Raw genomic sequence first — 14,461 nt, 5'->3', positions numbered from 1 at the left:
GTCTAGTTTCAGTGTTCTTGGGCAATCAGTTTACTTATGAGTTGTTACTTTTTATTTATTTATTTTTTCACTTTGGTAGTGTGCATCGATTTTATTTAAAAGAGAATGATAATTCTGGATGCCAGTTTCCTGGTCAGAAGCTTAGTCAGATCAGTGCCGGGCCGGGGCGGGGAGCAGTGAGATACCATTACCACTTACCTTGTTTGTCTTTTCATTGTGATTTGAATGTAATACATCATCTGAAGCTGCAAACACAGAGGCTTCCACTGTCTGGGTGACGCGAGTTCTCCTACCTTTGCATTTGAATGTAATTTTTTCCAAGTGTATTTTGAAAGTAAAGCAGAATATCTTTACCATCAAAAACATTCCTGTGAATAATTTTGTGTTTAGTGCTACATGTAGATGACACTCCTTAGCTAATTGTTTGGGTTTTTTCCAAAAGCTTGCTAAAGTAGTTGAACAAAAGTGTCATTAATTGAAGAAACTTTAAGTTTGGGATAATTGAAAACCAAGTGTTGCCTTCATGCATAGTTTCTTCTGCAGACTTGCATAGCTGTAGTGGACAGTCATCATCCTTCCCAGCAGTGATGAAATCAGATCACTCTGGAATTTGATATTCTTTGATTTGAGAGTGCTTCAATGATGAAACAGCAATGTGTAGACTTCTTGCTGCTTCCCTTTGGAGCCTGTTGTGCAGGAGGCCCTCCTCCCTCTCCCCCATCAGCTATCAGCTTTTTTACATTTAATTTAATTTTCTGAGCTGACATTGTCAATCTGAAATTCAGCAACATGCTTGACAGTGAGTCAGAGGAAAGCCGAGTTCATTTCTGGAAGTGGCTTTATGCAAATAAATCCTTGTGCAGATCGCTGAAGCAAGGCATTTGCTGATGAATCAGAGTAGTGCCCTTGTTTCCTTGTCTTCTTCAGGAATAATGCTCAAAATGTGCCACAAGAATCTTTGAGACTTACTGTAAACAATTCACACATGCCTACATCTCCCTATGAGTATTTTGGGTGTTTGGAGGTAAAAACTGAATTTGTTTTCAAAGTCGAATCTGGAGGTTTTCATAATGCAGTGTTTGGTTGGCTTCAAGGAGCTTAACTCAGCTTGTAACTTGCTCAGGCCAGGCTCGTTTGTAAGCGGCAGTGAAGTTGTAGGGAGAGTGTTAATTCTTGTGAATTGTCTTGATTTTAGCTTCATCTTCACTAAGGTTTTAGCTCATTGGTAGGAGATCTGCCAAAGTATTAAAACAACAAAACACTCAATAGGCTGAGTGACATGATTACAAGTTTAATTTCTTTTTTTTTTTTTTTGAGGATTTATCATTTTGTGTACACATTAGCTGAAAGGCAATTTAGGTTTAGGTCTATATTTGGTTAGTTAGCATGTTTGTTCTACTAGTATACTTTATTTTTGTTTTCTGTATTTAAAGCACCCATCTGCTATCTAGATGCTTTTTTTCTGAAGCATAGCAGTACTTAATGATAAACTTTCTGTGCATGGAGTGGGATGCTTGAAGGTGCTTTGCTTACCTGGATAGTCATTGAAAAAAAATAAATTATGTGGTTATGCTTCAGTGAATCTTTTCTTGTATGTGTGGATAAGGTACCAGAATGAGGTTTGTAGGTATCATTCAGCTGTAATGGTCAGGGTGGACCTGCTCTGAAAGAATAGAATAGCTTGTGGGTTCACGGAGCCTACCGTAAAAAGGAGAAACTAGTATTAAACAGTTACATCTTGCATGAATATTCCCAATAGAATTAACCACTTTGTGATATTACATCTTGGTTTAATAAATCTAGATGTCATATCCACATAGAAAAATGAGTTAAGGCTACAAACGAGCCTGAACTGTATCTTCTTATATGTGCAGCATTTCACAGAGGCTTTCAGGGACTAAACGATTCATAGCAGGAAAGATATATAAAGGTGAAGTTGTGGAAGAAAAATAGAAGCTGAAATGTTATGAAAGAAAAAAGGGACAAGATGCATAAAACTCTTTCGTCCTTTGTCTTCAGTACCTGTTAATGGAGTACAGAATGCTGAGTATCACTGCAATAGATATTATAATATCTATTATATTATAATGGTCCAATATTATAATTTATTTGCAAAACTTCTATGACAGCTAAAGCAACAGTGTGCCTCTCTTACACTGGTACACTTTTTACCACAGAGTAGTAGCCTGTAGATAACCAGGGCTTAGCTATAACCAGAATGTTGTTTTTCTCACTGCAGTGCATTCAAATAATTTGCAATTCATTTCTACTTCACTAGAATAAATGGGATGTCACTGTAGTTGTTTTTACTATCCATGGATTCTGTTTAGTTTTTATTACTTTTATATAGCCACAGAAATGCCTACGGTGATCATGCAAACAAATTAAATAATTGGCCTCTTTCAGGAGAAGTTCGTAAAAAATAAAGCCTAGAACTTTACACATGCAATTGCTACTTACTCCTACAAAAAGAGTCTATTTTCATACCTAAAGTACAGGATCACAGCCTGAATTAAATACTATTATGACCAACATTTTCATTCTACTTTGTGATGGTTAAGTGAACCAGAATGAATGAGTCTTCGTCCAGATGTTGATCAGTTAGGCAGTGGCAGTGCAGGTTAGTAGCTCATGTTACAGAATTTATGATTTCACATATTTATCTCTTAAAATTAAAACTCGCCATATTTAAAAAAAAACATAACCAATAAACTGCAAATATCTTTTTGCTAATTGATCAGGCAGGGCTTAAACAGGGGTTCATTTTTGGTCTGTGGAGGTCAGAGGAGGGTAATATTGCCTACTGATTTTTAGAATTTGAAAATGCATCGGATTTTTTTCCAGTACAGCTCAACAGACAAAATTATAAAACAAACAGGCCAACAGTATAAAAAACATTGTGGTGGGGGTTTTTTTTAGTAGCTTAAAATTAAAGACCTTCCATATAGCTGAATTTCCACTTTAGAAAGTATCAACATTAATAAGCAGTGAGAGCTTTTTGAATTCACATTGGTTTAGCAGCAGGCAAATATTTACAAAAATGGAAAATCACTGGAAGATTAATTTCTTTCCACTGATGTCAGTGCTTCTCTCCTACCTCTTTGAGGTGTATGTTGCTCCTACGAAATCATTTTAGTGTCTCTGTGTTGTAATCTCACTTGGTCAGAGAACAGTGTAATAGAAATGCATTGGTAGAATTTGGTATTGCATAGGAACAACATCACATTGGGATTACTTTGTTTTGTCAGGGATTCAGATGCAAATGCATAGTAGTTCTATTCCACAGTCAAAGAGATTTTTCTATCAAAATGAATCTCTCTTAAATACATTGTCAGAATTTGGCGCGCCAGCAGAGAAATAGCATGTGCATCTCACCACATGCCGTAAAACTTAGTATATAAATTTCATAAAACGGTGTACCTAATGTATATGACTTTCAAGGGGTCTTTTTTGTCTCTTCCCACACCCCGTTAGAGTACCTTGCTCTAGTCATACTGCCTCTAATTGTGTATCATTTTCCCCTCTATAAAAAGGAAGAATTAATTACGTGGATTCCATTTTGTAAAGCACTGAAGAAATACATTAAATACAACCAATAAAGAAGCCTTATTGTCATTTATTAGTGAGAAGCTTTATCGTATTTCCGGAGGGGTGCTTCTCTTCAAGTGTTTCCTCTGAGTCCACTGTCACTTTCCAATTCCTGCTCCTGGACGTATCCAAACTTGAGTATAAAGACATTGAGGTAAAATTTAATTTTTGTGCGTATGTTCCAAAAGACAAAACAGATGCTGCTTTCTAAAATGAAAACTCTGATCTATCTCAAGATGGGTGGTTTTAAAATAAAAGTCTCCTAAATGCTGTCTGATCAGTATTTGCTCAGCATTTTGGAAATGGCAGGAGGAGAGAGGGAGAATTGTAAAAGTCATAAAGACAAATGTTGCATTTAATTGGGCATTGACACATAGATTATTTTTACAGTTCATTTAAAATAATATAAAAATATTTACTAATCTTGTAAGAGATATTCTGGTAGATGAAATTTTGTTCTGGTTTTGTCTTGGTTGCATTGACAGCCAAATGTTGTAGCACTGTGTTTAATTTAGTGAAACAGAGAGGGATTTTTTGGTTTTCATTTGAAGTGACTAAGAAATTTTAAAAAACTCTTATGAAGCTTGCACAAATGTGCATCCTCTGTTCTTTTAAGCATTTAGAAAGACTTCGCCATTTACTGAGGGATCCCTCTACTTGTGTCAGGACAGAAGTCATGAATCTGTCAAAGTCCATGCAGGTTGGATCTCTTGAAGGGTCTTTATTAACAGATGATTTTTAATTTGGCTTTGGAGAAGGCAGAAGGTGATGCTAAAATAATTATCTACTGCTGAGATCTTTTTCCTCTTTGATTGCTTACTGAACACCCTTCCCCAGTCTTTAAGCTTGACCTCTGTTCACTGTCTTGTTCTTCACAAGGAGAGTTTGTGTATGTGACTTTGGTTAATTAGGCTACGTGAAGCTTTGAGTGAATGTTGAAGAATAGAAGTATAGAGTTAGCATCTATCACCTCACAGCAGAACCAGATCAACAAAGAAATCATGGTGTTTATCTTCTGGAAGCGTAGCAGTAGTACTTGTGCCGTAGTGCATGACTGTGTGAAAGCAGAGAGGACTGCTTTAATTGGAATTTTTGAGCTAAATTCCCTTCCTTAAAACAAACAAAACAAAACTAGAAAGAGTTTCTCAGTGACTTCCCAGAGCATGAATTGAGAGCCAGCTGTATTATATTTAGCAAAAACACAATCACCTTGCATTGTCCAGGGTACAAAACTTCCATAGGACCTGCTTTTGTTTTGCAGAACTCAGATGCTGTCAACATCTATACTTTTATTGCATTAGTAGTAGGAAGAAATTTTTTCCTTTTAGAAAATCAGCAGTGATGCCAAGTTTCTACAGAATAAATGCCATACAATACTATTGTTCTTAAGCTCTTGCCTTGTAGCCCATCAGCAGCAAGACTTATCCATTTTTACTTTTAGACAGAGAGGTATAACTGCTACTTTATGGTCAGTACCGTCTTTTATGCTGAACATACAGGAAGGGAGAAGCCATGGCTTCACTGAGTGCGTAAGGCCCCTCCTGGGTATAGAGGTGCTGATGTGAGTGTCAGACTTGCCACAGCTTGTTCTTATTACTATTGTAGTGAGCTGATTTGCTCAATGCTTTTCCCACCTGGAAGATTATAAATATCTTGCATTTATCTTGCATATTTACAAGGCTTAAAGTTACCGAATTGTCCTCAACAGCTAACTCAATTATTTGTTAATCCATCTATAGAACAGGAAAACCTCTAATATTGAACTGTTTGGGAAATACTAGGACAATAGCTCCTAGAAAAGAATACTATTTAGCTGTTAAAAATGTTAAATATTGATTTTAACCATTAAAAAACTGCCACACAATTTTGGAAAAGCAGGAAAAATTCTTTTGTTCTTTGCTGTAAAGGAAAGGTCAGCTTAATGTGATACAAAAACATTTTTTAAAAAGTGGTTTAATATATTTATAGAGTCTTTTTTTATCTGATTTCAATGTCTGCATCCTTGAGCTTGTGCATACTGGCTCTTACAACTCCAGACACATTTACCATGCAAGTAATTCAGATCCCTCTCTTGCATACCTCAAACATGGTGATGGCTCTCTTGGCTCACGCTTCTTAACACACTTTTAAGGCACAGCAGCCTTGGCAAGTGCATGCTTACTGCAAAGGAGACAGATCTGCATCCTTCTGCCCTGCTTCCTGAGGAGTGGCTGGAGCTGCGTAAGTCGATGTGACCAGATAAACTGTAATATTGCTTACTTCTTTGAAGGGACATTGTATTGATGGGTAAGAAGAAATTGTTGCAATTAGAAGGGAATCTGTGCTGCAGCCAAGCTGCTGATGGTTTTATGAGCCTGGTTATGCCATACTTGAGGTTAAGCAGGGTTTGAGGCATTGCAAAACGTTGTGGATTCTAATAGAAACTCTGGTAGATACCAAAGCTTCCTTGGGATCGTCAAGCTTTTAGTTAAAATAAAAAGACACTGTGAATATTAATGTTCTGAACTGGGATTTTTACAGTTATAATTGAGTAAACTTCTTTTTTTCCCTTTGTCTTTCTATCTCTTTACACATTACCCTATGTTGTCTTGCAAACCCTTCCCTTAGTAAGCATTGCTCCCTTTGCCCTCTCCCTTCACTGTCTGTAGACGTTATCTTCCCTCCAGCTCTTGCTCTATGATAAAGCTGACTTGTGTCATTCCCCACTTCACTGACTTGCTTATCTTTTATTACGTGTTATTTAGAGATACCTATTCTCTTTGGATTATACTCTCTAATTTCCCCCCATCTGCTACTCTTTAACTCCTTAATTGTGTTATTTAATTCAGTAAAACATTGTAGGATAGAGTTTGTGTGTAACGTATTGTACAAGTTAAAACTAATTCTAATGACACAAATTGCAGTGACCAGGTTGTGTTACGTATGTGACTTTTGAAGAGTAGTTCAGTCTGGGTGTAGTCTGGTTGTAAAGAAATGTTGGGTTGAAGAATAGTCACTAAACTTCCATAGTGCACAAAACCTCAACAACGTGTTGTTTTGGGGTAGGGGCTTTATTTGGGTAAATGGATAAGACTGAAATGTTTTTAATGCAGAAATCTGATTTGGTAAAAGAATGTAAACAAGCTACCATCATAGATAACCAATTCTCATTTTTCTCAGGTGCACATGCTACACCTGGAGTGAAGCTAGTGGTTAAAGTACTTATTTCCTAGCATTGGTGGCAGTTGACACTCTTTCTGAAAATCAGCATTCATACCTTTCTGCTGTTTGCTTTGCAGAATAAAACTAAACAACATCAACTTTCTAATATTATTGTGTCAGGAAGAGATGATGGGAAACAATTGGTTATTTTGCACTTTCAAGCCACACACAGTTGAATCAATCAGTGTTCGTTTTACGGTTTGGTATCAGCTAACCTAAGAGTTGTTTGTGAGCTCTTCTCTCCTGTTGCAAGAAGCAATGGAGTTGTGGATAAGCTAGAAGGTAACTGAAGGAATCAGGTTAGTTATTCTCGATTTATTCCTTCATTTTAGCTGAACATTGGTTCCATGTGGTAACGGTTAACTCTCTGAGTTTTATTATGGAATCAACATACAATAACATACTGGGAAAGATACATGTTTGCCTGTGAAGCATTTGCTCTTGATGACTAGTTCTTTAAGTCTTTGCATTAAACTTTTCAGACATTAAAGGCAAGTCTAGTTCTTTATTGGATAACACCGAATGGTGGTCTGTCTTTTAGCCCATTTGAGCAGGAGAAATTAAAAAAGAGTAGTGTTCAATACTTCTTAATCAAGCTGCTTTTCAGGCAGTTCTTTGTTTAGAAATAGTCTTTTTAAATTTTAGAATCTGTATAGAACTGGTAAATACACAAAGGTATTTTTTCAGAGTTTTTTATTTTGTTTTGAAAAGGGAGACAACCTAAGCATAATGCTATCAGGTTTGATTTTTTTATTTTCATATAATGCATCTTCTTTTCACTACCACTGTAATTTGCAAGTTGTATTAAAGTAGCTATTTTAATGTTTTAGAACTGAAGTTCAAGTGAAGACTCTTATTTTATGAATGTTAATACGGCCTGTGTTCCAATTAACTAATTATGTTCCCTCACTGGCAAATTTAAAAAAAAAAAAAAAAAAAAGAGTCTTAATGTATTTTATTGCTATGTTAGATAGTTGAAATTTCACTTAGGATGCAGTAACCAGCATTAAAGCAGGAAGCTAAAACCAGCATTATAGTGAAGACTGGAGACGCACTTAGAAACATGGGCAGTTTTGGGTTGTTTGGGGTTTTTTTTCCCCTTTCCAATCCTTTTATCAGTGAGGCTCTTGCAATACACATTTGAAGATCAGGAAAACAACATTGTACTTGCAGAGGGAGTTAATCTGTGTCCAAAGCATTTTAGTTAACTTAAAATAAAACCTAAAAAAATCTATTGACTTGTGCCAACTCTTGTTTGAGTCTGGGTTAGACTAACGTGTGGTCTGCTGTGCTGTGAGGGCACGTGAGCCACAGCTGCTGGATTTTGTTAGCTCCTGTGTCTCTGAGCTGTGCAAACTTGAAGTCAGAGGTCTTTAATATCTCTGTGGCTCTGTTTGTCCATCTCTGAAACAAGACTGCTGTTTCCTTAGGGACGTTCACCGCACGCTGCTGGCTGTGGAAGCTGTTGGTTGAACGTATCCAGTATCGTCGCCTGCTGTGCTTTTCACCTAGTTGGTTCCTCTGTGATCTGCTGCTGAGGCCTTTTCAAGAGTGTTTCTGTCAGCTGGGACCCCGCTATGAAGGAGGCAAGGGGGCACTTCCGAAAGGAGACTGCACTTTATGTAGGCAGTGCCTGGTGGCAGAATCTCTGTGCCATTCACACTGCTTGAAAGCTGTGTGGCAGGTGGAACTGGAATGGAACTTGCCTGTATTTATCAAAATAACGGGAAGAATACTTTAATCCAAAAACATCCCTTTAGTTCAACATGCCTGTTTTATCAGGATGCAAATGAACACATTTCTGTTGTTGTTGGACTTGCTGCTTTCTGTACAGAGGAACCTTTATGAAGGAGGGTGCTGCTGATGACTTAGCACATTTTAGTTTGTCCTTAGGTCAAGAACTTTTGGTCAGCTCTCTAACATTGTTAGGGTGAGGATTTTTGGAAGTCTATGTTTCTCTAAAGCTGGAATTTTTCAGATTTCCTCCTTAGGATCCATCATGCACCCAGGCATTGGACTTGTCTTCCATTACAGAAATAGATGACTCGAAACCTCTGTCTTAGAAATAGGAAATGTATTAGTAATCAGAATTTATATTTCATCAGATACATTGTTTCTTTTTGCTTGAATACCACAATTCTGTTTTTCCTGTCTGGTTTTTTAGGGCTTTGTTTTGATTTGGCCTCACATTGGTTTATCTGATTTTATGCAGTTACTATTAATAACTAATAGTTATTTTACATACTGTCAGTAAGAGCTTCCCATTATGTCTGTTATGAGAAGTAGGGAATGAAAAGCCAAAACTTCAAGATAAACTACGTAGACAAGTTGCTTGTTAACAGCGTTCTGCTCCCATAGAGCAAATTTTGTGGAGAGCACGGGCTGAGCCAGATTGGTGTTTGCTTGCTTATGAAAGATGCTTAACAAAAGTTTGGCACGGTGTTTGGAAGCAGAGACGAAAACTATTCCTAACAGTCTCCAAAAAGGGAGAATTGTAATTGGGAGAAGGCAGTTACGGAAAATGAAGCACGTGGTTGTGAATATTCTTCCATGCTGCGTCACTAATGCCATGCAGGCTGTCAGTTCTTCGGACCGCTACAGATATTTATTAAATCAGTCCACGATCCTGGAGGTTTAGAGAGGCAGTATTGTTAGCTAGAGGAGAGTGCCTAAATGGAAAATAAAATTAATACAATTTGCAAGAAGATTGTCATAGAAAATGGATGAATTTCCTACAGTCCCCTGGTTTTGCCTGACTGCAAGTGAGAGCTGAGCATAAAGACAAAGCAGAAAGCAAAAATATAAATTAGCCCTTTTAGACCACAATAATATTAGAAAAAATACTTGAAAACCTAATTTATTTTCAAACCTGATTTGAAATAATGCACAATACAACACCAGGCAAATGCAGCTTGAGGTATTGGTGGGTTTAGTATGGTTTTATTTGATCACACAATTCTACTTTTTCATGTGCTTTTTGTTCTACTTTGTGTGTCTCTTGCTTTCAGACCTGACTAATTTTTGTCTTCCTAAGCCATTTTGTCACACTTTCACCATTGTCTGTAGCTCTGCTGTGCCTTGCTGTCACACCAAAGTGACTCCCTGCCATGAAATCAGTCTTTAGCCTAAGACTTCCTTCTTGCAGGTCTGAAATACACTTTACTTGTGACTCTTCTCCGTTCGGGTTGCCTGATCATTTGTCTGGGTTGAAGGTCTGTCTTTAAAGAACTAATATTTTGTTGCTGGCAAAAAAAAGGGGAGGTGAAGGAAGGGTCAGAGTGTGGATCAGTGTTAAACAAATTGTGAAGGTCACAAAGAATTTTAATCTGGCTTGAAAAAGAGACTTGTATCCAGCAGCACATTTTTGTTTGTGATAGTCTGAATGGACAATTGTGGCTACTTTGAGAATTTGATGTAGACTGCATGACTGGTATAAATTGAATTAGTCTCATGGCAAGGACATAGTCCCCTTTTTTTTCTATCTGCCTGATGGAAAGCAGAAGAAAGCCCTGCGTAACAGGTCTTGACCCACAGTGTCACTGTGGGCTTTTGTGACAGGCTCTGATTTCTGGCCTCTCATTTGATAAAGCCAATTTGGTGGAGACTAGAAAGGAGGCTTGCTGCAACACAAAATGTACTTACAGCAAAGAGTATCTGGTGGTGAGTACGGATGACTGCCATTCCATCTTAATAATCATTAGAAAGTCAGAGTTTCTTTCTGAAAATGGGAGAAAGTCTTGGGCTTGTGTAGCACAGGAACAGTCACACCAAATGATGCACTGCGTAATATCCTGCACCGTGATACCACCTTTCTTTGTCCTTTTCTCCAACTATCCCTGTGCCTTCCATTTCCTCCGTTTGCTTATTTCTTCCATTTTTCTTTCCCACTCTTTTGCCTTCTTTTCATCTTCCTACACTTCTCTCTTCCCCCAACTTTGTACCCTGAACCAGAGTGAAATTGCTCCTCCTTTTCCATGCTGTCAGGGCACCAGTTAAGAAATCATTGTCGGTGCTGCTTTTCCTTAGCCTGAAAACATCCCAGCTTTCTGATTTTGTGTCCGTTTCCCTCCCATTCCTGATGCCCTCCTTCCTGCCTCCGTTGGTGCTGGTAAGGGGTTGTGAACTTGGAAATTCCAGTGGAAATACTTATAGTGCATCAAAGGAAAAAGCAACTGAATGCAGGTTTTGTAACAGAAAACCATAACCTGCAGTGCTTCTTGCTCTACCTGTACTTGCAATGCAGATGTAATGATTTAAATAGAAACTTTTTGTAATGTTTTAAGTACTAGAAAGACATTTTGAACTGCTGTTGTATTTTTTGGTTTGTTTTTTTTAAACAAGGTTAAGAATTCTGTTGTTCCCATTGATACGCAATGCAGTGGGTTTTTTATGCAGTGGATCAAGATCTTTTCAATGTAAATTTACAAAACTAGTAAAAGAGTGATTGTCATGTTTTTCCTGAATATTGATTTCAAATAAGGGGCTGTCATCTGAGCAGGGGTAGCCAAGTATTTTTGCAGTTGGTAAACAAGCAGGAGCATGGTGAGAAAATTACATTTACACTACAGAGTTGCAATTTCAAGGCGTCAGCTTTGGCTGCAGGTACTCTGACAGCAAGTCATGTCATTGTGCCAGCATCATGACCACATTTGAGTGATGTTTCCTGGATGGTCTCTCATTTGTATCACGAATTCTGTTGGGTTTTTCAACTTATGCCACAGACCTCTAGAGGAGATAAAGAAAATTGAAAACATCGTGTGGTATAACAAATCTAGAAACATCTACTTTTGCAAGCATGTTTATGTGCCGTTATCTCATGTAGATTTGAGAAATGTGTTCTCTTTGTTAACACAATGTATTTTTTTCTCTTCCCTTATTCAGAGACCTGAGTGAAAACCAGATAAAAGGAATCCCTAGAAAGGCCTTTCGAGGAATCATTGATGTGAAGAACTTGTAAGTGACGACTTCATTAATATTTGTGGTGAAAAACATTCTCCCTAGGTTATATCTGGCTGTTAGGATTTGTTTGAGTACCGTGTGGTTAGCTCTGTGCAACACAGAAGGGAGCTGTGGACCCTGCTGTGTGCAGCACGTTATTGTCAAGGACCTCAGTGCTACTTTGGTCCGCGTGTACACTGTGCGACACACCTGGGGAAGTTTTGAGCAAAGAAAAAAAGTATAATTAAAGGCTTTACCCTTCCCGGCAGTATTGTCCTGCAAAATCCAGTGAAATCACGGTCCAAGCCTTAAAGCAAGATATTCATAAGAAAAGAGCTGGTAGAGTTTGGGGTTGACATTGAAATAGTTCCCTTAGATGAAATTTTCTGTCCCACCACTTTGGTGGGAAGTAACTGTGGCAAAATGTGTCACCCAGGCACAGTAGTTGAGCACAAATATCAGAAAATGAAAAGATAATGTGGGAAATCAACTATGCATGCTCTGACAGTCTGTATTGACATTTACAACAGTTTTTAACAGCCATTAAGGAGAGAAAAGCAGGTTTTGCTGTTTGTGCTAATGAAGTTAGTCTGTCCTAGCCACTTTATATAACATACAGTCTGAAATATGTGGAAAAAAAGATTTTCAGCTCTATATTTCCAGAGCTGCTAGAGGCTGCTTACATGTTCCGTACCAGAAATGTATTTTTTATGCGCACCCACACACTAACACACCATTGGCATCATTAGAGTCAAGACAAGGTGAATTGAAAAAGGAAATAGCAGCCAGCAAGTTGGCAGAGAGTCAGATGTCCTGAGAAAACTTGCAGCCACCCCCGGAACTGTTTCTGAGCCATTAGAATTACCACTGTGTTACCACACCAGGAGCTGAAATCTGATACCCCACTGTGTTAAATATTGTACGCATAACATAAATAGTGTGGATTTTTTGGTTTATTTCATAGAAGAATCAGCTGAAGGAGATCTAAAAAGAAGCATTTTTCTGTGAACAGTCTTGCAATATACCTGTGCTCTGTTTCCATTTCTTGCCCCAATGATCAACCTCTTTAGCTTCCAGACTAAATTTTTTTCCATAGGCAGCATGGAAACTGTTAAGGGCAGTCCACATGACTCAGAGCATGGCCGCATCTGCATCCCAGGGCAAAGCCCAGATCATGTACTCTCTCTGGTGAAGCTGTGTTGCAAGGAGTATCACATCACTGGGGTTCGTGCAAGGGAGACAGTACTGCAAAAGACCAAAGCAGGACTTCCCCCAAAGTGGAACACACAGGCACAGGAACTGTGAGATGCCCCCTGCTCTCTCTGAGCAATGTGCAAGGTTCCTTTGGAGACTTTGGGACAGACAGAACGTGAAGACTTTTACACGTCCTATAACATTTACAGCTGTTTCTGCAGGGTCTCAGCATGCTAAGCTTCTGTTTCTTCAATGGTTTGTTACTTACTTCGTGTATATTCAACAGTGACTTTAGCTTTTCATGTATGAAGGCTTTTTTACCTGAATGTCAGCCTGAGAAAACATGTGTTGAGGAGCCAGTTAAACTTGTCTAAGCCTGTACTCTAATGTTCCTCTTCGGTGGAGGAGCATCAGAGGTGAGCAGGTCTACTTTTTAAGATACAGGAAAATATTGCAGAATACAGTTTATAGTGGGAAGAAGTTTGCGCATTTTAAACAGAAGTGTGGCTTTTTTGTTATGTTAGCATCAACTTTACTTACTTTGTGTAATCTGGAGGAACAATAGATGGTGTTCTGTTTCAGACAAATCTAACTTTCCCAGCTATAATTCACTGTTAGTTGTCTAACTTCATTTAAAATAGCCAAGTTTGCATTCAGAGTTGATTTCATCTCTGGCAAGCTGTCAGAAAAATCACAGGTGTTCTTTGATTTATGCACCCAGTCTCAGTGCAGAAGAGGAACCAGGGTCTCACCTTTACAGGAGCTGATATCAAGGGATGGATGACTGGAGTTGGACTCTAAATGTTGGGATGTAAAGCTTTAACAAAAAATCATGACTGTCAAGTTAGGCAGTATCTATTAAAAGACACAGTATCAGAAATGCTTCCCTGTAGCCACTGCTTCTGTCTTTCAGGAATACTGAAGTTATCACAGAATCATAAAATAATTGTGGTTGGAAGTGACCTCTGGAGGTCATCTAGTCCAACCTCCGACTCAGCAGGAGTACAAAGCGTAGTAGTCCAATTAATAGAATTGCTGATGTGAGCCACAAGTACTGAATGTTTAGATAAATAGCAGAAGAAGACTTTTCAGTCAGATCTGTAGCCATTTTTTCTTGGTAAGAAATGGATGAATTGTGTATCCAGGGTGGTTCATTAGATCAGATGGCTGTTGCTTCCAGATGCAGACTAGTGGTCTATGAATTGCTGAGAAAAATTTGACAAAATGTTGAGCCAACTTGCAGCTGGAAACGCGTTAAAATTTCTGCAGCAATAACTGTAAGGGTGTGATGCAAGTTGAACCAAGTTAATATTTAAAGCTCTTAAAGCTTTAAGAAGTAAGCTTAAACATGCCAATTCCCATTCTTAGTCTAGATTTGGCAGCCAAATTGCTCCCTTCTGAGTCACAGAAATGACCATGCCAATGAGCGCGAGTGTTCAAGCACCTGGAGGAGGAGAATGAGTCTTTGCCTTTCAGTGCCATTCAGCTGTTCGAACACCTGCCCTGTGAATCGCCTGGTGACTCTCTGACACATATGCGC

General features: G+C 38.3%; 1 protein-coding gene across 4 annotated transcripts in view; it reads left to right on the top strand.

Moving 5' to 3' along the window:
• Nucleotides 1–14,461, top strand: part of SLIT3 (slit guidance ligand 3) — a 528,889-nt gene that overhangs the window by 260,533 nt on the left and 253,895 nt on the right. For all 4 annotated transcript variants that reach the window (XM_054841901.1, XM_054841902.1, XM_054841900.1 and 1 more), the window contains one exon: nt 11,671–11,742. In XM_054841901.1, the coding sequence (XP_054697876.1) occupies nt 11,671–11,742 (72 nt within the window). The remainder of the gene's footprint in view (nt 1–11,670; nt 11,743–14,461) is intronic.

The sequence above is a fragment of the Grus americana genome, chromosome 14 (genome assembly GCF_028858705.1).
Source record: "Grus americana isolate bGruAme1 chromosome 14, bGruAme1.mat, whole genome shotgun sequence".
Classification (NCBI taxonomy): Eukaryota; Metazoa; Chordata; class Aves; order Gruiformes; family Gruidae; genus Grus; species Grus americana.
Note: the sequence above shows the minus strand (reverse complement) of the source record. Positions and strands in the feature narration are given on the sequence as shown.